This window comes from Danio rerio, chromosome 24, assembly GCF_049306965.1.
Source record: "Danio rerio strain Tuebingen ecotype United States chromosome 24, GRCz12tu, whole genome shotgun sequence".
Taxonomy (NCBI): Eukaryota; Metazoa; Chordata; class Actinopteri; order Cypriniformes; family Danionidae; genus Danio; species Danio rerio.
Genome location: NC_133199.1, coordinates 28,060,503 through 28,077,639, shown reverse-complemented (window position 1 = coordinate 28,077,639; position 17,137 = coordinate 28,060,503). Strand labels below are relative to the sequence as shown.

At 36.7% G+C, this 17,137-nt stretch overlaps 1 protein-coding gene across 8 annotated transcripts in view; it reads left to right on the top strand.

The window, feature by feature from the left end:
• map7d2b (MAP7 domain containing 2b) overlaps positions 1-17,137 on the top strand; it is a 42,404-nt gene that overhangs the window by 6,686 nt on the left and 18,581 nt on the right. For 4 of the 8 annotated variants that reach the window (XR_012399391.1, XR_012399390.1, XM_073940727.1 and 1 more), the window contains exons 3-5: positions 721-884; positions 9,751-9,853; positions 10,795-10,887. Coding sequence is in view for 5 of the 8 variants with exons in the window: in XM_073940727.1 (XP_073796828.1) it covers positions 721-884; positions 9,751-9,853; positions 10,795-10,887 (360 nt within the window). In the remaining 3 variants the exon portion in view is untranslated. Of the gene's footprint in view, positions 1-720; positions 885-9,504; positions 9,854-10,794; positions 10,888-17,137 lie in introns of all 8 variants that reach the window. The other 4 variants (XR_012399392.1, XM_001342242.9, XM_073940725.1 and 1 more) reach the window with 3 other exon arrangements.

Sequence of the window (17,137 nt, the reverse complement as noted above, 5' to 3'; positions counted from 1 at the left end):
ATTAGGCAAGCCTCTTCCATCACTGTTTTTAAATCTCTTCTTAAAACCCACCTGTTCAATTTGGCTTTTAGCACAGCTTGAGATGTTGACATTTTATGTTTATTTATTTGTATTTTAACGTTTGTTTTACTCTTTGTTGTCAGCACTTTGGTCAACTGTGTTGTTTTAAAGTGCTTTATAAATAAATTGAATTGAATTGAATTTCAAAAAATGTTGTAAACTGGTAACCATTGACTTCTATGAAATGAAAAATAATAGTATGGAAGTCAGTTTTCAACCTTCAAAATATCTTTTGTGTTCAGCAGAAGAAAGAAACTCAAAGCAGTGCATAGTGAGTAAAATATACCCGAAATTGCAATATTCGGGTTGAACTATCCCTTTAAACTCTGTTTACAAACAAAACATTCAGTTCTTTCTGTCAACAAAAGACTCTCGTGAAATAATATATTCCTTTCAGCTTTAAAACCGTGCCTAATTCCTAAATGGATTTGGTGCCAGTCTGCTGGATGAGTTAAAGCAGAAGGTTATTCCAGGGCAATAGACTTTTGCTCCATTTATCACTGAATCTGATGGCTCTTGAGCAGTGGGAGACTTCTGATAATACCTCTAAGTGCTTTAGCGTGAGTGAATCAGTGTTGTCAGCAGGTATGGAGAGGTTTGGTCTTTGGTGTGTCAGGCGATCTATATACTGACCCATCATATGTGTGTGTGTGTGTGCAGCCCTGCGGGAGCGTGCGCTGTGGGAGAAGGAGCAGCGGGCGCAGCAGCAGTACGAGCGCTCGGTGGTGGAGCGAGGTAGGCGTCTGGAGGAGCAGCGACACAAGGAGATGCTCCGCCGCTCTGCCGTCGAGGAGAAGAGACGCCAACGCGTGGAAGACGAGAAGGTCAGAGCTTTTGGACTAACTTTGTATCATTCTGAAGCTTTTTTATGTATCTGTTTTTACATTCTTTTAATATGCACCGTTAACAATTTTATGTAAACTACAAAGTATTTAACTGCGATATTAAATGAATGTTACTGTATTTTAAAGTTTCATAGTAAAAAAAAATTGTGTATGTTTATAGTAAAGATATACAATGCTGTTAATACATACACAGCAAGGTAAATGATGCTGTAAATGTAAATACAGTGTTTTTGCTGTAATTGATGTACAGCAAGTTACTGGTGAACTGCTGCCAGTAAGTTGCTGTAGACTCTACAGGAAATTGTTAACAGTGTGATATTACAATTTTTATTTGGAATTCTTGTTGGTTATTTATTTTTACCAAGATCTTAAGGATGATGTGTGTAATATTTTGGTTATTAAAATACTATAAAATACAGTTTTTGAGGTTAAAGGTTGCAGATGTTTTGAACAAAAATTTTACTTTTAATATTTTATTTAACAAGGGGCTTCCAGAGGGCTGCGTAGGAGTACTAGAGGGTCAGTGCAAAAAAAAAAAAATAATAACAATAATAAAAGTAACTTTAAAAATGTAAAATAGTTATTTTAAAGGGCATATAGTTTACCCCTTTTTAAGATTTAATATTAAAATTATGGTTCTTCTGATTGTGCCAGTTTAGGTTCAGTTCAAAACACAATTTTGATATTTTTTAATAATTTGTTAAAAAGTGTTATTTTGGGGGCGTGTACACAGGTCGCTGTTTTGGGGTGTCATGCTTCACATAAAAATTAGTTTCAAATCCCTGCCCAACGTAACAAGGGGGCGGAGCCAAGAGCTCCCCCGCTATGTGTTTGGCAACAGACAGGCACACAGAAAGAAGCAAGTGAGAGGATCAGCATTCAGACGTATATGTACGACTCTGACACAGACCAAGCAGAGAGGTACCGGAAGACTCGCTTAGAGCCGCGAAACGGCACACCAGACACGCACATTCACATGTTATTTAAAATGAAACTATTCAGATGGAGCTCTGTGGCGTAGCAGAAATATGAAGTGTCCCAAATCATGGCTGGGCTCCGCGGACAGCTGCCGACTTGAAGCGTCGTTGTGTGTACCCTGATAGAAAACTATGTTTAAAATTCTAAAATGCATGGCGCTACGCTGCACGTCGCCGAGCGGCGCTTCTTGTGTGCGACCTGCAGGCAAGTTTGTTATTTTATTTCCAGTGGAGCGACACTCACGTGAGGCAACGCACTCGCACTTTCCAGCTGCTCCTGTAGTTAAGATCACACTCACAGGGAGCTTGTGACCGCGAGAAATGCAAGCGGCTGAATTTTAAGGTAAACGCAATAAAAAGTACACTAGTTTGCAAACCTACCCACAAACAAACTAAGTTACAAACAATAATTCCGATTAGAGCGATCATGTGGTGCATGTTGATCTTGTGTTGAGCCCAATGAGCCTTGCATCTAAAAATAGAGCAAGGGTTTCTTTGGTGAAATCGCTTTGACTCACACGCTGAAAATGGCGGATGTAAAACAAGAAACTGAGGATATGGTGACGTGCGCCTGTCAATCAATATTGGTGGGCGGGGGGACCGCACTCCTACTTCAAGTTGCAGTCGATCTAAAAACCGCTCCAATTGGTCCACCGTTTTTATGTTGTTAAATTGAAAAAAGGACTGGGTGTGTTTATATCACCCCAGCATGAAGGTCTATACACTATACTTACACACACGTCTGTCCAAACAGCTTGAAAAGTAGATTTTTTCACCATAGGCGCCCTTTAACGAATGCTGCAAATAATATTTAAATAATCAAACAATTTATTGAGACAAAGAAGCAAACACAACTTATAAAAAAGAAAACCTAATAATTGAAAACTATACATATTTTTATAAGATTTATTTTATAAGATTATTATATCTAGATTATATTAAACAGAATTCTATAACATAAAATGTCAAAAACAACGTTATGCAAAATTTGATCTTAAAATGTAATTAAAATAAACAAATATCTTAAATAAGGATGAATACATTTTAGAATAAAATAAAACAACAACTCTATACTGAAGTAAAAATGTAACAACTAAATGCCAAATCATATTTTGATAAAATATTTTTTGGTGCAAATGAGGTCTTATAAAGAAAATCTTGAGAATGGCAATACAAAACATTTGTAAATATATAAACAATATAAAATGATTATTTAAAATTGCAATAGCTTAACCATATTACTAATTTTATTACATTTTGGTCAAATAAATGCAACTTTGGTGAAGAGGCATAAGTAGAAAGTAAAAAAGAAAAGACCAACCCCAGATAGTGGTGTACTGTATATACTGCAAAATGTTCATATTATATTCAAATAAATATCTGTAATATTTGGAATATTGGAAGCCCGTTTATGTATATTTGGTATTTTACTATTTACATGAGACATCTTTAAGACAGTAAAGATAATGGATCCACTGTTTTTGCTCAAATCTATTTACTGGCTTTCCACCTTTTCTAGTAGTTTGTCAAACAAATGTCTGTCATTGTTGTCATAACAAGTGCCAGATTTTAGCCTGTACACTGAACAAAAGGCTGTCAGTAGCTATTCATATTTGTGATGGTAGCATCATACATGTTGACATTTTTAATGGGCTTTGCTTAGATTGTTGTTGCAAAGTTGTTGTTGTTTTTTTGTTTTTTTATTTGCTCAAATGTTGAATTTTGTTTTATAGTTCACACAAAAAAGAAAATTCTGTCATTATTTACTCGCCTTTCACTTTTACAAACCTCTGAGTTTCTTTATTCTGCTGAACAAAACTTGAGATATTTAGAGGAATGTTATGAACTGTTTGCCATTGACTTTAATGGTATTTTATTTTTCTCCTATGGATGTCAATGGCAACCAGTTTCCTTCAAACCTTCTTCAAAATATCTTCCTTTGTGTTCGTACAGCGGATTAATACAAACAAATAAACTCATAAAGGCGTTTAAACCACTTAAAAGTGAGTAAATGGTAAGTAATTTGTCATTTTCGGGTGAACTACTTCCACCTTTTGTGTCATCGAGCTTTGTCTTAGCAGAGAGCGAAGTCTTTGTTGATATTGATTGAAAACCAGCCGCCCGCAGTCAGATGTTAGCTGATGATTGGTGACTCTCTCTGAAGTGCTCAAATGACCTCACTTTTCCCGATATCCATTCTGAACTGACACCTACAGTACAAATCAAATTACACCAGGAAAAAAACGTGGTGTTTCTTAGTCAGGGTGTGTTTGGAGAGGGTAAAAGAGAATGCAGATGTAAAATACTCCCTGTTGCTTGCTAGCAGACTGCAGTGGATCACTGCGTACAGGGTGTGGTGGTGTTTCTGCTTCTATAATGTCTAATCTTACCTCAGATGACTCTGGTCTTGGATGGAGTAAAATGAATTCTGGCTCGTTTTCTGCAGTGGTATCGCATCTGTAGCAGCAGCCTGGCCTGTTTATGTCTACCTGCGGAAAAGATGAAGCATGAGCCACCTAGTTTTACATACTTCCTCGTTAGTCTACTTCATTCCATTGATTAAATGAAAAAGTAATGAGATGTGAGAGGAGGATATAAGATACAAGAGGGGGGTTGAATCTTCCCGAAAGGGTTGCTTTGCGATAATGATTGTTCACTATTAAGCTTATTATAAGGCTGCTTATGAGGCTACTTTATGATGAGATCAATCTTGTTGTGTAATTGTGCCTGGACGACACTGGTTGAATCTATCATCTTCATCTCCACCATCTACTTTTTATTTGATTGGTTGCTTTAATACCCTACTTTCCTTGATAGCATTCATAGCGCTTCACTTTTTCCACTTTTTCCACTTTTTAATTGTTACAGTCTTATTCCAAAATGGATTAAATTCATTTATTTCCTCAAAATTCTACACACAATAGCCCATAATGACAATGGAATTATTTTTTTTTAATTGTAGCAAATTTATTAAAAATAAAAAACCTGAAAAAAACTCTAAATTGAGCTCAGGTACATTCTGTTTCCACTGATCATTCTTGAGATGTTTCAGCAGCTTAATTTGAGTTCACCTGTGGTAAACTCAGTTAATTGGACATGATTTGAAAAGGCATACACTTGTCTATACAAGGTCCCAGGGTTGACAGTGCATGTCACAGCACAAAGCAAGCATGAAGACAAAGGAACTGTCCGTAGACCTCTGAGACAGGATTGTCTCGAGGCACAAGGCTGGGGAAAGGTTACCGAAAAAATTCTATTGCTCTGAAAGTTCCAATGAGCACAGTGGCCTCCATCATCCGTAAGTGGAAGATGTTTGGAACCACCAGGATTCTTCCTAGAGCTGGCTTGCCATCTAAGCTGAGTGATCGGAGGAGAAAGGCCTTAGTCAGGGAGGTGATCAATAACCCGATGGTCACTCTGACTGAGCTCCAGCGTTCTTTTATGGAGAGAGGAGAACCTCACAGAAGGACAGCCATCTGTGTAGCAATCCACCAATCAAATCTGTTTGGTAGAGTGGCTAGATGGAAGCCACGCCCCTCCTGGAATTTGCCAAAAGGCATCTGAAGGACTCTCAGTCCATAAGAAACAAAATTCTCTGATCTGATGAGGCTAAAATTTAACTTTTTGGAGGGAATGCCAGGCGTTACATTTGGAGAAAACCAGGCACCCCTCATCACTAGGCTAATACCATCCCTACAGTGAAGCATGGTGTTGGCAGCATCATGCTGTGGGGATGTTATTCAGCAGCAGGAACTAGCAGACTAGTCAGGGTAGAGGGAAAGTGAATGCAGCGATGTACAGAGACATCCTGAATGAAAACCTGCTTCAGAGTGCACTTGACCTCAGACTGGGGCAACGGTTCACCTTCCAGCTGGACAATGACCCAAAGCACATCACCAAAATATCAATGGAGTGGCTTCACAATAACTCAGTGAATATCCTTGAGTGGCCCAGCCTGAGCCCCGACCTAAATCCTATTGAACATATCTGGAGAGATCTGAAAATGGCTGTACAACGTCGCTTCTGATCCAACCTGATAGAGATTGAGAGGTACTGCATAGAGGAATGGACAAAAAAAGACAGGTGTGCCAAGCTTGTGGCATTCAAGACTTGAGGCTATAATTGCTGCCAAAGGTGCATCAACAAAGTAATGTGCAAAGGCTGTGAATACTTATGTACATGTGATTTTTCAGGTTTTTTATTTTTAGAAAATTTCAACAATTTCAAAAAATCTTTTTTTTTTTCACATTGTCATTATGGGCTATTGTGTGTAGAATTTTGAGAAAATAAATTAATTTAGTTCATTTCGAAATAAGGTTGTAACATAAAAAATGTGGAAAAAGTGAAATGCTATAAATGCTTTCCGGATGCACTGTGTCTTTTCTTTTGTCTACAATGAAAGTGAATTGGGCTAGATCTGTCAAGCTACAAAATGACAAAGAAGTACTAGAAAAATTTTTGCTCTTCAGTGTTTGAACTCTCAGTAATGATTAAATCACACTGAACTGAGCTAAACTGAACTGAACTGAACTTAAACACTAAAACCTGAACCACACTGTTCCAGTTACTGAACCACACTGTTCCAGTTACTATGACCATTTATGTGAAGCTGCTTTGACACAATCTACATTGTAAAAGCGCTATACAAATAAAGCTGAATTGAATTGAATTGAATTGAAAAATGTTAAAGGTCCCGTAAAATTAAAACAAAGCTTTTTTTAGATATAACAATATCTATAAGCTAGAGTGCTCCAAAACAGTGACAAAATTCTCATTAGAAGATATGAACATCCAAAACATCCAACTACTTTTTTAATGTTACCTCATACTTCATCTTCTGACCAATCCAATGATCTCTTGTATCTGATAAGCCCCACCCCCTCAATACACTTCTCGTTTAATTTCATAGTTTGTTTTTAATCATGTGGTTCTGTTGCTGCACAAAGTTCAGATAGAGGGCAGGAGGTAAAAACTGAATGGCAGACAGAGGAAAGTCCGGTTTTTGCGATTTATAATATATTTTAAAGGAGATGTAAATAGAAAATAACCACATATGTTGGGCATGATCCTTAAATCATGAATAGGGTTGAGTTTTCTACTGAACTGAAATATATATGCCTGTCATTATTATACTTTAAATATTATATTATGAATACTATATTGTTTGGAAGCATAGATCATTTCTTGAATTAAACTGTCGTAGTAATTATATTATTGCTGTGGTATGACGCCACTGTAGTAATAAACAAATTCAATAGGCTTCAGTTTTCTACGCTATAATCACAATGCACCACAGTTTAAACTAGCGTTACATTATTTATTTCAGTTTATCAGTTTACTACAATATTATGTAACCTTCATTAACAAAGAGTTGTACAGATTATACACTTTACTATGTGGTTTAAAAGCATATTTATTATAAATTACTATAGTTTTTTTCCCATGCAGTTATCTTCCAGACATCACAAAATAACAGATGAAAGCATACAAAAGCGTGGACACTTAGTCTACATTGTTATTTATTTATTTTTGGTCTAGTTTTGTCACAAGGGTTGCATTTTTTTTTTTTTGTTCGGTCAATGAAATTAAGTTACTATCAACAAACATTCACCACTGCTGCGCTTCTCGATGTTATGATTGTTTATTCCACCGAAACCCCAGTAAAGACATGGATTAATGCAAAACAAGACGGAGATTTCAATGCAGCGATTACATGGCAGGGTACATTATTTATATTCTCCTGGATTTTGTAAAAGTGTGGTGTTTGCATCTGATTTTTATGTTAACACATTAATATATAGACATAGCTAGGCCTGTATAAAATCTTTATTAGTGCTGTCAAACAAACTATTGTGTTACAAAAAAATTTGTACACTTGGATGTATTGAATAACTGTTTATTACATACATTTTTCTGCCAGTTTCTTGAACTTTCCCCCCTTTATGAGCTGAAACATTTGGAAGTCTATAAAAGCTGTTCGGCATTTCTTTTTTTGTCCGACTTTAACAATTATAAACGCCATAAAACAGAAATATTTTGATGTTCTGGTAGCGATTCCCTTGTAGAAGAACTCCTTGCTGCCCATCTGAATTTCGCGTGTCATCAATGACGTCATGTGAAAACAACCTATTTGACGCGCTTGAGGCAGAGCTGTGATAAAAACAAATTGCTATTGGCTGTTTTTTTTTTTTATAAAGGGGAAGAGCTCAGAGGACTCCATTTCATACTCCCATCCTCATGTTTCAATCGAGAATACATCAAATTTAGAATAAAAATGCACATTTCAAAGTTTTATGGGACCTTAAAGACTTAGACCCATCTCTAGTTCTTTTATATACCACTACATCCACTACATCTTTTATATACTACTACATCTATGCCTACTTCTTCTCCTTAGCCCTTAAAACATAGCATGATGGGCAAGGCTGAAAATATTCCCCTAAGACATGGGACACCACTACTACACCTGCACACATCATCATATGTTGTTGCTGGATCATATGTCATATGAATTAAGAATTAAGATTGGTAGTATGGCCCTAAAAAAATGTTTTTTGTATTTGAAGAATGAAAACAAAACATGAAAAAACAGCAGTTAAGAAAGGATCTTATCGTAGAGTTTTAGAGATTTTTGCAAAAGCTCTGCAGTTCATCATGTCAACAGATGAGGCCATTCAAATTGCATTGCTTGATTATAAACTATATAACTATATAAAATATAGTATATATAGAATATATAGATATGGCATAGAAACATTAAATTTACAGTATAGAATTGTTCTTTCTGTGCATTATCTTGAACAAGATTTTTAAATTAATTTGAGCAAGAAGCTGTTCAATCATCTAATTCAGGGGTTCCCAAACCCTAATAAAACAATAACAATGCCAGTTACTCACAACCCCCACATGATCGGAGATAATTATAAATATACAAATGTTGTACACAGCAATAGACCTACATAAACACAAGCATATTGACAACACAAAAAAAGTCTAAACAATCCGACTAACAATCATAGGCTATAATTTATATAGTAATTTCTTAATGTGTTCAGTGTTCAGTGTAAAGTATAATTTAAAGACATAACGAGGTTAATTGGGCAAGTTAGGGTAAATCAAAAAATATATCTATTTAATTAATTGGCTAATAATATTGACCTTAAAATGGTTTTAAAAAATTAAAAACTGCTTTTACTCGAAACAAAACAAATGAGAATTTTTTTTAGAAGAGGAAAATTCCTTACTCTGGTAAACATCATTTGGAAATATATAAAACAGAAAAAAAAATCATAGGGGGGCTAATAATTATGACTTTAACTGTAGATAGATGGATGGATGGATGGATGGATGGATGAATGGATAGAAAGAAAGAGAGAGAGAGACTTGGGTGGAGAGAGAGAGAGAGAGAGAGAGAGAGAGAGAGAGAGAGATCAAAAGCAAGAGCGACATAAACAAAAATATATAGACTTCCTTTTTTCCCCTGATGTAACCCATGTCATTTAGATAGTCAGTGTGTGTGTGGTGTTTCTGTGCATGCGTGTGTCATCTGCTTATGGGGGAGGGTGTAGGTGGAGTTACGTATGGTGGTTTTCTCTCTCCTCCGTCTGGCTTTGCTCTCTTAGACACACAGTCACCTGGGAGGAGAAAGAGAGAGATACAAAGAGAGTGTCACTGAGAGCGAGAGAGGCAAGGCCCACGTCATTGGGTTTGCACGCATACTGGGAGCAAGAGCAGGGGGGGAGAGAGAGAGACGGAGAGGAGAGGTGTTGGCCATGGAGCAGCCAGCCTCATCCCCGTCAGCTCGCCGGCGCAGTGAAAGCTCAGTCAGAGAATCTCTTTTCTTTCCTGTTTTGGAACGCAACGAACAGGAGCGACTGGAGGCCCTGATGCGACGTTCCACAAACCGCAACCTCCAGGCGGATCAGAGGCCCAAACGCTGGACGTGGTGCGGACCTCCGGGAGCCTGCGAGGGTGAGTGTGTGATGCTTGCGAGGGTGTGGAGAGTCCCCTGTGTGAACTCAGGCAGGGTGTGGAAACTGCACTGCAGCTCTTTTGTTTTAAAAGCCGGCCGAGGTATTGACTGAAAACAAACAGATGCAGCTGTTTTATCCCAGAGCTGCAGTGTCACACAGCCGTCGAGCTGTTGCTGATTTCAAGGAGTCGCCCCAGATGTAGAGAAACACTCGAGGTGTCAAGGTTAGCGCTGTCAGGGATTGATCAGAGGCAGTGTAAATCATCTGTGCAATTGCTCTGCTATGGGTTGTTTCAGCTGGAAAACAAACACTATAAACTGCGCTGTCATATTAGGCGGCGTAGCTGAAGATGTTTTGCTCTGTCACTGACACAATCTGACTTCAAATAATGCTTTTTTCCCTTCTCAGCCTTTCAGTTACACATATAAGTAGTCCAGAGGTGAATCAATTGCACTAAAAACAGTTCTTATTTAAAGACAGATGTGAAAGCACCACCCTAAATCTGTGGTGCATTCATAACTCCATCAATTATTTACACTGTCCAAGTGCAGAGCCCTGATCCTGACACTCCATCTAGACAGCACGCATGTAACGTCTGTTTTGTTTCTCTAGGTAATGGCGAATGATTGAGATTGAGTTTGTTCGCCCTTGGAGAGCATTAGGCTCTCTGATAACCTGATATCATCGCATCAGCTGCATGCTGTGCTCTGGGTTATTTCATATTCTTGCAGTGGTTCATATTACCATGCTGCTTTTATTAGCGAAATTACTTTTCAGTTTTTTTTTAACAATATGCAGCATTCTGGTCAGAGATGAACTGCTGATTTCAGTATTTCACAGGGAGCACACTGCTGTGATTTCTGATTATACTGGTTGTGATCTTGTGAAATACTCTTACGCACTTGTGCTTGTTTCTGCTTTGCATCACCTGCCGTGCAGGTGATTCTAAGATTGCCCCGCCTTGCCCTCCTGCTTCAGCCTCCTTAGCCAATGAACATGCTGCTCTCACTCCTGCCAGCAAATCCAAGAATGGTACTGACGTCCTGCTACTTTATGTGTCATCTGCACTCACGTCTCTTAATGTTGAGTCACAGTGATTCATGTTGTGGTTGTGATGGTTTGTATGTGCATGAGGTTTACGTTTTAAATTGATCTGTTCAAAAGTTTGTGCTTGGTAGAATTATTTAAATTTAAAGGGCACCTATTACCTCTTTTTCAAGATTTAAGAGAAGTCTTTTGTGTCTCCAGAAAGTGTCTGTAAAGTTTCAGCTCAAAACACCCATCAGATTATTTATTATACTTTTCAGATTATTCGAATGTTCTGCTCTTAACACAGTGTGGGCTGTTTTTGTGGCCTCTGCCTTTAATGCTACTTCTTTTCGCTTGTCAGAGTGTGCCTCAATCTTCGCCTTGGCTGCGTCAAATCTCGCGTAATGTTTGTGAGAAATACTACTGTAAAAATTTTCCCAATGATTACTGGATGTATTTGTTATGGAGTTAATTCAAGCCTTTCTGCAACGATGAGTCACACAATATCATTACAAAGTTTACACACACACAGCGCGCACGTTTGACTTTGCACTGTTTTTGCACAGCAAATGTGACAGGATACAAGTTAATATCCACTGCTGTATAGATATCTGTTATGTTAATGTACAAAATACACCTGATTTAATGTCCACAAACCAGGATTGAAGCATCTTCTTTTGTAATTGCACTGACATGCAGCTGTCATGATAAGTAAAGCTTATTTAAATTGCTGTAATTCATTAACATGCACTAAAAAAATGTTGTTAAACTTGTAAAACTCATTCTTGATCACATTTGATGATGAGTGATGACCACAGAGAGTCAAACAGATCTTTTAATTCCAGCTGCATGTTCACGTCCTGTCTTATTGATATGGTTATACGTGTTACTACGAAGACATGTTTATACGTGGCTGTCAATCAAATTGGTGGGTGGGGAAACCGCACTCCTACATCACGTTGCGGTGGGCCTCAAAATGGCAGGGATTTGGATCTTATTTTAACGTCAGGAAAATAAATAAAAGAGGCCAGCCCTCACATATTGTGTTTATATCACTCTAATATGACTGGGGACTCACTATACTTGCATACAGTTCTGTCCAAACAGCTTCAAAATGATGATTTTCGTTTTAGGTGCCCTTTAATGGCTGCATTTATTTATTAGGAAAAGCATCAGTATTGTAAAATATTATTGCAACTACAATAGTGTTGACAAAGCTGAATTTTCAATAGCTGTTACTGAGTCATATGAACCTTGAGAAATCATTATAATAACTGTAATTCATATTTATTTAAAACATAAATATTATTTCAAGTGTCTAAGCTGTAACGTTTGACCAAACCTAATGCAGCATTGCTCAGTTGGAGTAAAAAAAAAAACAACAACTTTTGAACAGTAGTGTATGTTGAAATTGCTCATCTGTGTTTCTGATGTTTTCTTGTCTATTTCTGTGGTTACTTGGGTTGTTAATGGTGCTTTTCAAGGCAAACATCTTGTTATTCATTCTTCACTAAAAAACTTTGATCGATATCGTAATGTGGGTATCCGCGATTGTTGCATCAAAGAATTAGATTATTTATTAGAAATTAAAAGATATTATCCAATTTAAATAATTTATAAATTAATGACCATGTTATTTTGCTTGATTGTTTAGTCTCTGTGGTCCCACTTTATATTAAGTGTCCTTAACTACTTTGTACTTACATCAAAAAATAAATACTGTGTTTATAATGTATTTGAGAACACTTGTGGTGCTTTTGAGTTGGGATAGAGGTTGGGTTATGGACAGGTTTGGTGGCATGGGTAGGTTTAAGGGTGGGTTAAGGTATAAGGGATGGTCAACAGTGTATTTACAAATGTAATTACAAAAGTTAATTAAAGATGTAATTACATACATGTATTTAGTCAAGTATAAGTACACAGTAAATACATGTATTTACACAATAAGTACATTGTAACAAACTATTAATTCCTATGTAAGTACATATTAGTTAAGGCCATTTAATATAAAGTGGGACCATTTCGGTACCTGAATACTATTAGACTCTCCAGAAAACCATAATGCACATTATTCCACTTTTATCTTTGTCTGCCGTATTTATACCTTATTGTAATTTATTATAATTTATGCAAAAGAACCGCATTGAAATTCTTGATCATCCCAATCTATCTAAATGAATGAAATCTTTCAAAATAGAGCTATTAAATTCATATGGTAAAATTAACATGATACAGTATATTGCAGAAAAACAAAATAGCGCAATGCCAGATTCTTTCAACATCATGCAGCCCTACTTTGAAGGAGAGACATATGTGTATGTAGGAATATGAATAACAAAGTCAGCATTTTGGACCCATTAAAACGAATAAAAAAAAACAATGAAAAAAATCTATGAGTATGCTAAAAACTACTTCAAGTCCAGCTGAAATTTACAATGCTTATTTTGCTAGGGGGCATTGTTAGTTATTCCACTGATAAAGAGGTTGTTTTGGTAATCTTTAATCAATATCTGACCATTTACTTCTGCTCTGGAATGGTGGTCCTTCTTTGATGATGTCAGTTTATCAGTTTGGGTGAACTAGTGTTAGCCACGCCCCTCCAACTGTTAGTTTTCTGCGAGTTAAAGATAAGAGGAAAAGCCAAATTAAAAAAAACACATACTCAATATTCTGTTTCAGCTGGAAATATGCCACCAAAGTGAAATGAAAGTGCCGCAATTTCCAGTTTTTTAGATATTTACATATACAGCAATAGGTTAAATATCACTTAGAACTCAGAAGCCACCAAACAACAATATGCTGCTATGTGTTATTATCAATTGACTGTACTTGATAAAAGAATTATACAAATGTTATCTGAAAAAACTAAACTGTTATATGAAAAGACAAGCATTTTCAGTTCTTTTCTAATCTATTGTGTTGTATTATCTACTCAAAACTGGGTTTAACTGTGAATTGTTTTTAACTGTTAAAAACCATCATTATATTCCTTGGAATGTGTGTTTATAAGCAGTTTTAGGCTATATTTATGTTGGAGCACCCTGGTCACACCCTGTCATCAGGATTTGCATTGGCAAGCACCTTTCTTTCTTGTGTTTGTACTGTATGAGTAGTCTTTACTGTTTTGTCTGTGTTGTTTTCTTCAAAAGGTTATTTCACCTCTATGTCATTCCAAACCCATAAGATAAAACACAAATGAAGATATTTTAATCAGAGTTTTCTGTTTCTCCAAATTTATCATCAAAATGTTCGCAAAAAGATAAAAAATTATATCTATATAAATGTGAAATGATCCTTTTATTCACACAAACATTGATCAGCAAACAGACTTGAAAAAGAGACCCTGTTACACCTGGGATTAAGAAGCATTTTGGCTGACTGGATCTGATTTCATTGTGGGAAGGAGTGTTTGATATGTTTGTGTTCAAATTGTGACTTGTAAGAGAATCAATCAATAATCAATCATATGATTTTAGACTGCAGAGTTTAAATCCTGCCTGGCTAGGATTTGATGATAAAGTATAGAGTGCTCATTTATTTAGCATCGTTCATTTGTGATCAGATTGAGGAAAATGCATCTCAATAATGATAAGATGTAAACAGGGCCTTAGATATTTGCGTCCCTACAATTGAATGTCTATTCACTCAAAGATGTCATTCATTCATTTTCTTGTCGGCTTAGTCCCTTTATTAATCTGGGGTCGCCACAGCAGAATGAACCGCCAACTTATCCAGCAAGTTTTTAAGCAGCGGATGCCCTTCCAGTCGCAACCCATCTCTGGAAACATCCACACACACACACACTCATACACTATGGACAATTTAGCCTATCCAAATTCACCTGTACCGCATGTCTTTGGACTGTGGGAGAAACCGGAGCACCCGGAGGAAACCCACGCCAAGGCAGGGAGAACGTGCAAACTCCACACAGAAACGCCAACTGAGCCGAAGTTCGAACCAGCGACCCAGCGACCTTCTTGCTGTGAGGCGACAGCACTACCTACTGCACCACTGCCTCGCCCACTCAAAGATGTGATGTTTCAAAACATTTGCAAATCAATAAAAAAAAAAAAATTCCATATGAACAAGGGTGTAGGTTCGCTTTGGATGTTGGTGAGCACATACATCCCTAGAGTGCATGCATTGAACAGCATAAATTCTGTTTTGTGCTATTAAAATGTAAATAAAGTACTTAATAATATAAAATAAACACTTAATAATAAAAATAACAATTACATTCCATGTTGCAAAGATCACTTAACATGATTTTACTGCAGTCGGGCTTTGAGGAGGTATGAAGGTGGAGATATTTAGAAGGGTTTGTGACGCAATTAAACTGTTTTATCCTGATTATTGTTTTTCATAATCATGGAGGCCAAAATCGAGACTGAATTTGGATTAATTGCATTACTTTATTTTGAAGTCGATTAAATTATTGGTAGGGACATTTCAGTAATTGGTGGATATTGGTGGGGACAGGTCCCCTCCATCTATGCCAATTCTACGTCCTTGCATATATATAATTTTGAAGTGGCATATGTCCACTTATGTTAAGGATCTTTGTGCTTGTTTATAGACTTATTAAAGTGGGCAGATGTAAGTAGCCATATTTTATTTTGGTGTTTTTATATACATTTCAGTATTTGACTTTATTTATTTTTATTGACTTTATTTATTTATCAGTATTTTGGGCTTTTGGTCTTTGGTCTTACAAGATTGTGCAGATTTATGTAGAATCTTTGTAAATGCAAGTGTCACTACATTTAAAAAATTGCTAGGTTGCAAATATGCAAAAACCCAACGTTTTTGCTATATTTGACCCAACACTTGGTTACAACAATCCATATCAGCTTCAATACCAGCATTTTTCAGTTGTTAATTGAGTACAAACGAAGTGTGTACAGAAGAGCATTAAGCCCTAAAGTTGAAAACTGAATCAGTGAATATAAACAGAAAGTCAGCCATACCCGCTTGATGCATAATAACAAATATTAGTGGTTTTAAAGCTTAAACAAGCTGGGGCATACTGATCAATGTTTATAAGTCAATAAAACCTAAATTAAATGTGTTTGTCATGTAAAGCGATGATGTCTCTTCAGAACACTTGGATTGAACTGCTTTATTAATATTTTTGTTATTAAATGACTTTTAAATAGGGATGCACCAAAATTCTGGCCCAAAACCAAAATTCTGGATACACTTGACAAGAACTGAAACCAAAAATTCTTTGTGTGTGTGGATAAGTCAACACAGACTCATTCTGAAAACGTATCCCTATATACGTTTCTGGAGATCGCAAATTATGTAGCCAGAAGTACGTATAGCTGCATTTTGTCAATAACAGGGTTATAATGTGGTAAAATCTGAATATGTGGTGAAATCAGACGAGGGCTTTTCTTTTTCTGGATTGTTTTTTAATACTGTTGGTTGCTATTAGGGATGTCGGTGGATGGGTCAATCGGTAGTTTTGAAAACACTATTGGTTGGGTTTAGGGAAGCAGGAGGGTGGGTCAGTCGATCAGTCATTTAATCAGTCAGTCAGTCAGTTAGTCAGTCAGTCGACAGTAGCCTCTGGTGGATTTACGCAAGAACACCAGGCACGAATGGTCACGAGAGAAAATTTCAGAGTTCAAAAAGCAAACACAGCGCCCCCTGGTGGATTCTAAAAACTACAAAAAACGTAGCTCCTGGGACATATTTGGCGCTCTCCAGAATTGTTTATAGTGGTACGTTCTCAAAATGAGCCTGGGTTGTGAAGTATTGAGCTATTTTGACCATGGTGTATAGATGAAGTTGCTCTCCACTCCTTTTGCATTGGTTTGCGTAGCAAAAAACTCCACTTATCTGTCTCAGGCCATTAAAACAAATGGGTTTCATAGCACAGCATCTTATTGTTGGGCAGCATAGCCTTTTTGTCAGCTCATGTTTTCAGCTAAAAAAAAAACGGAACGCGCTACTTTTGGCTGACAATTTCAGGCTGCTGAAATTTTGTGCATCCCTAGTTTTAATGTGCCAGAGAATTGGATGACTTTCAACTGAAAGATTTGAAAACTCTGATTTCACTAAAAATGTCTTCATTTGTGTATCAAAAATCGTAAATATATTCATTTGGAATGACTTTGAGGTTAAGTGATTGAACACATATTTTTCATGTTGGTGTGATTGTACTAAATTGTGCAGATCTCTTTGCAGGACACAAAGTTTTATTGCATTATCTTTGGCGACCTTTATTTTTTTTCCCCACACAGTAATA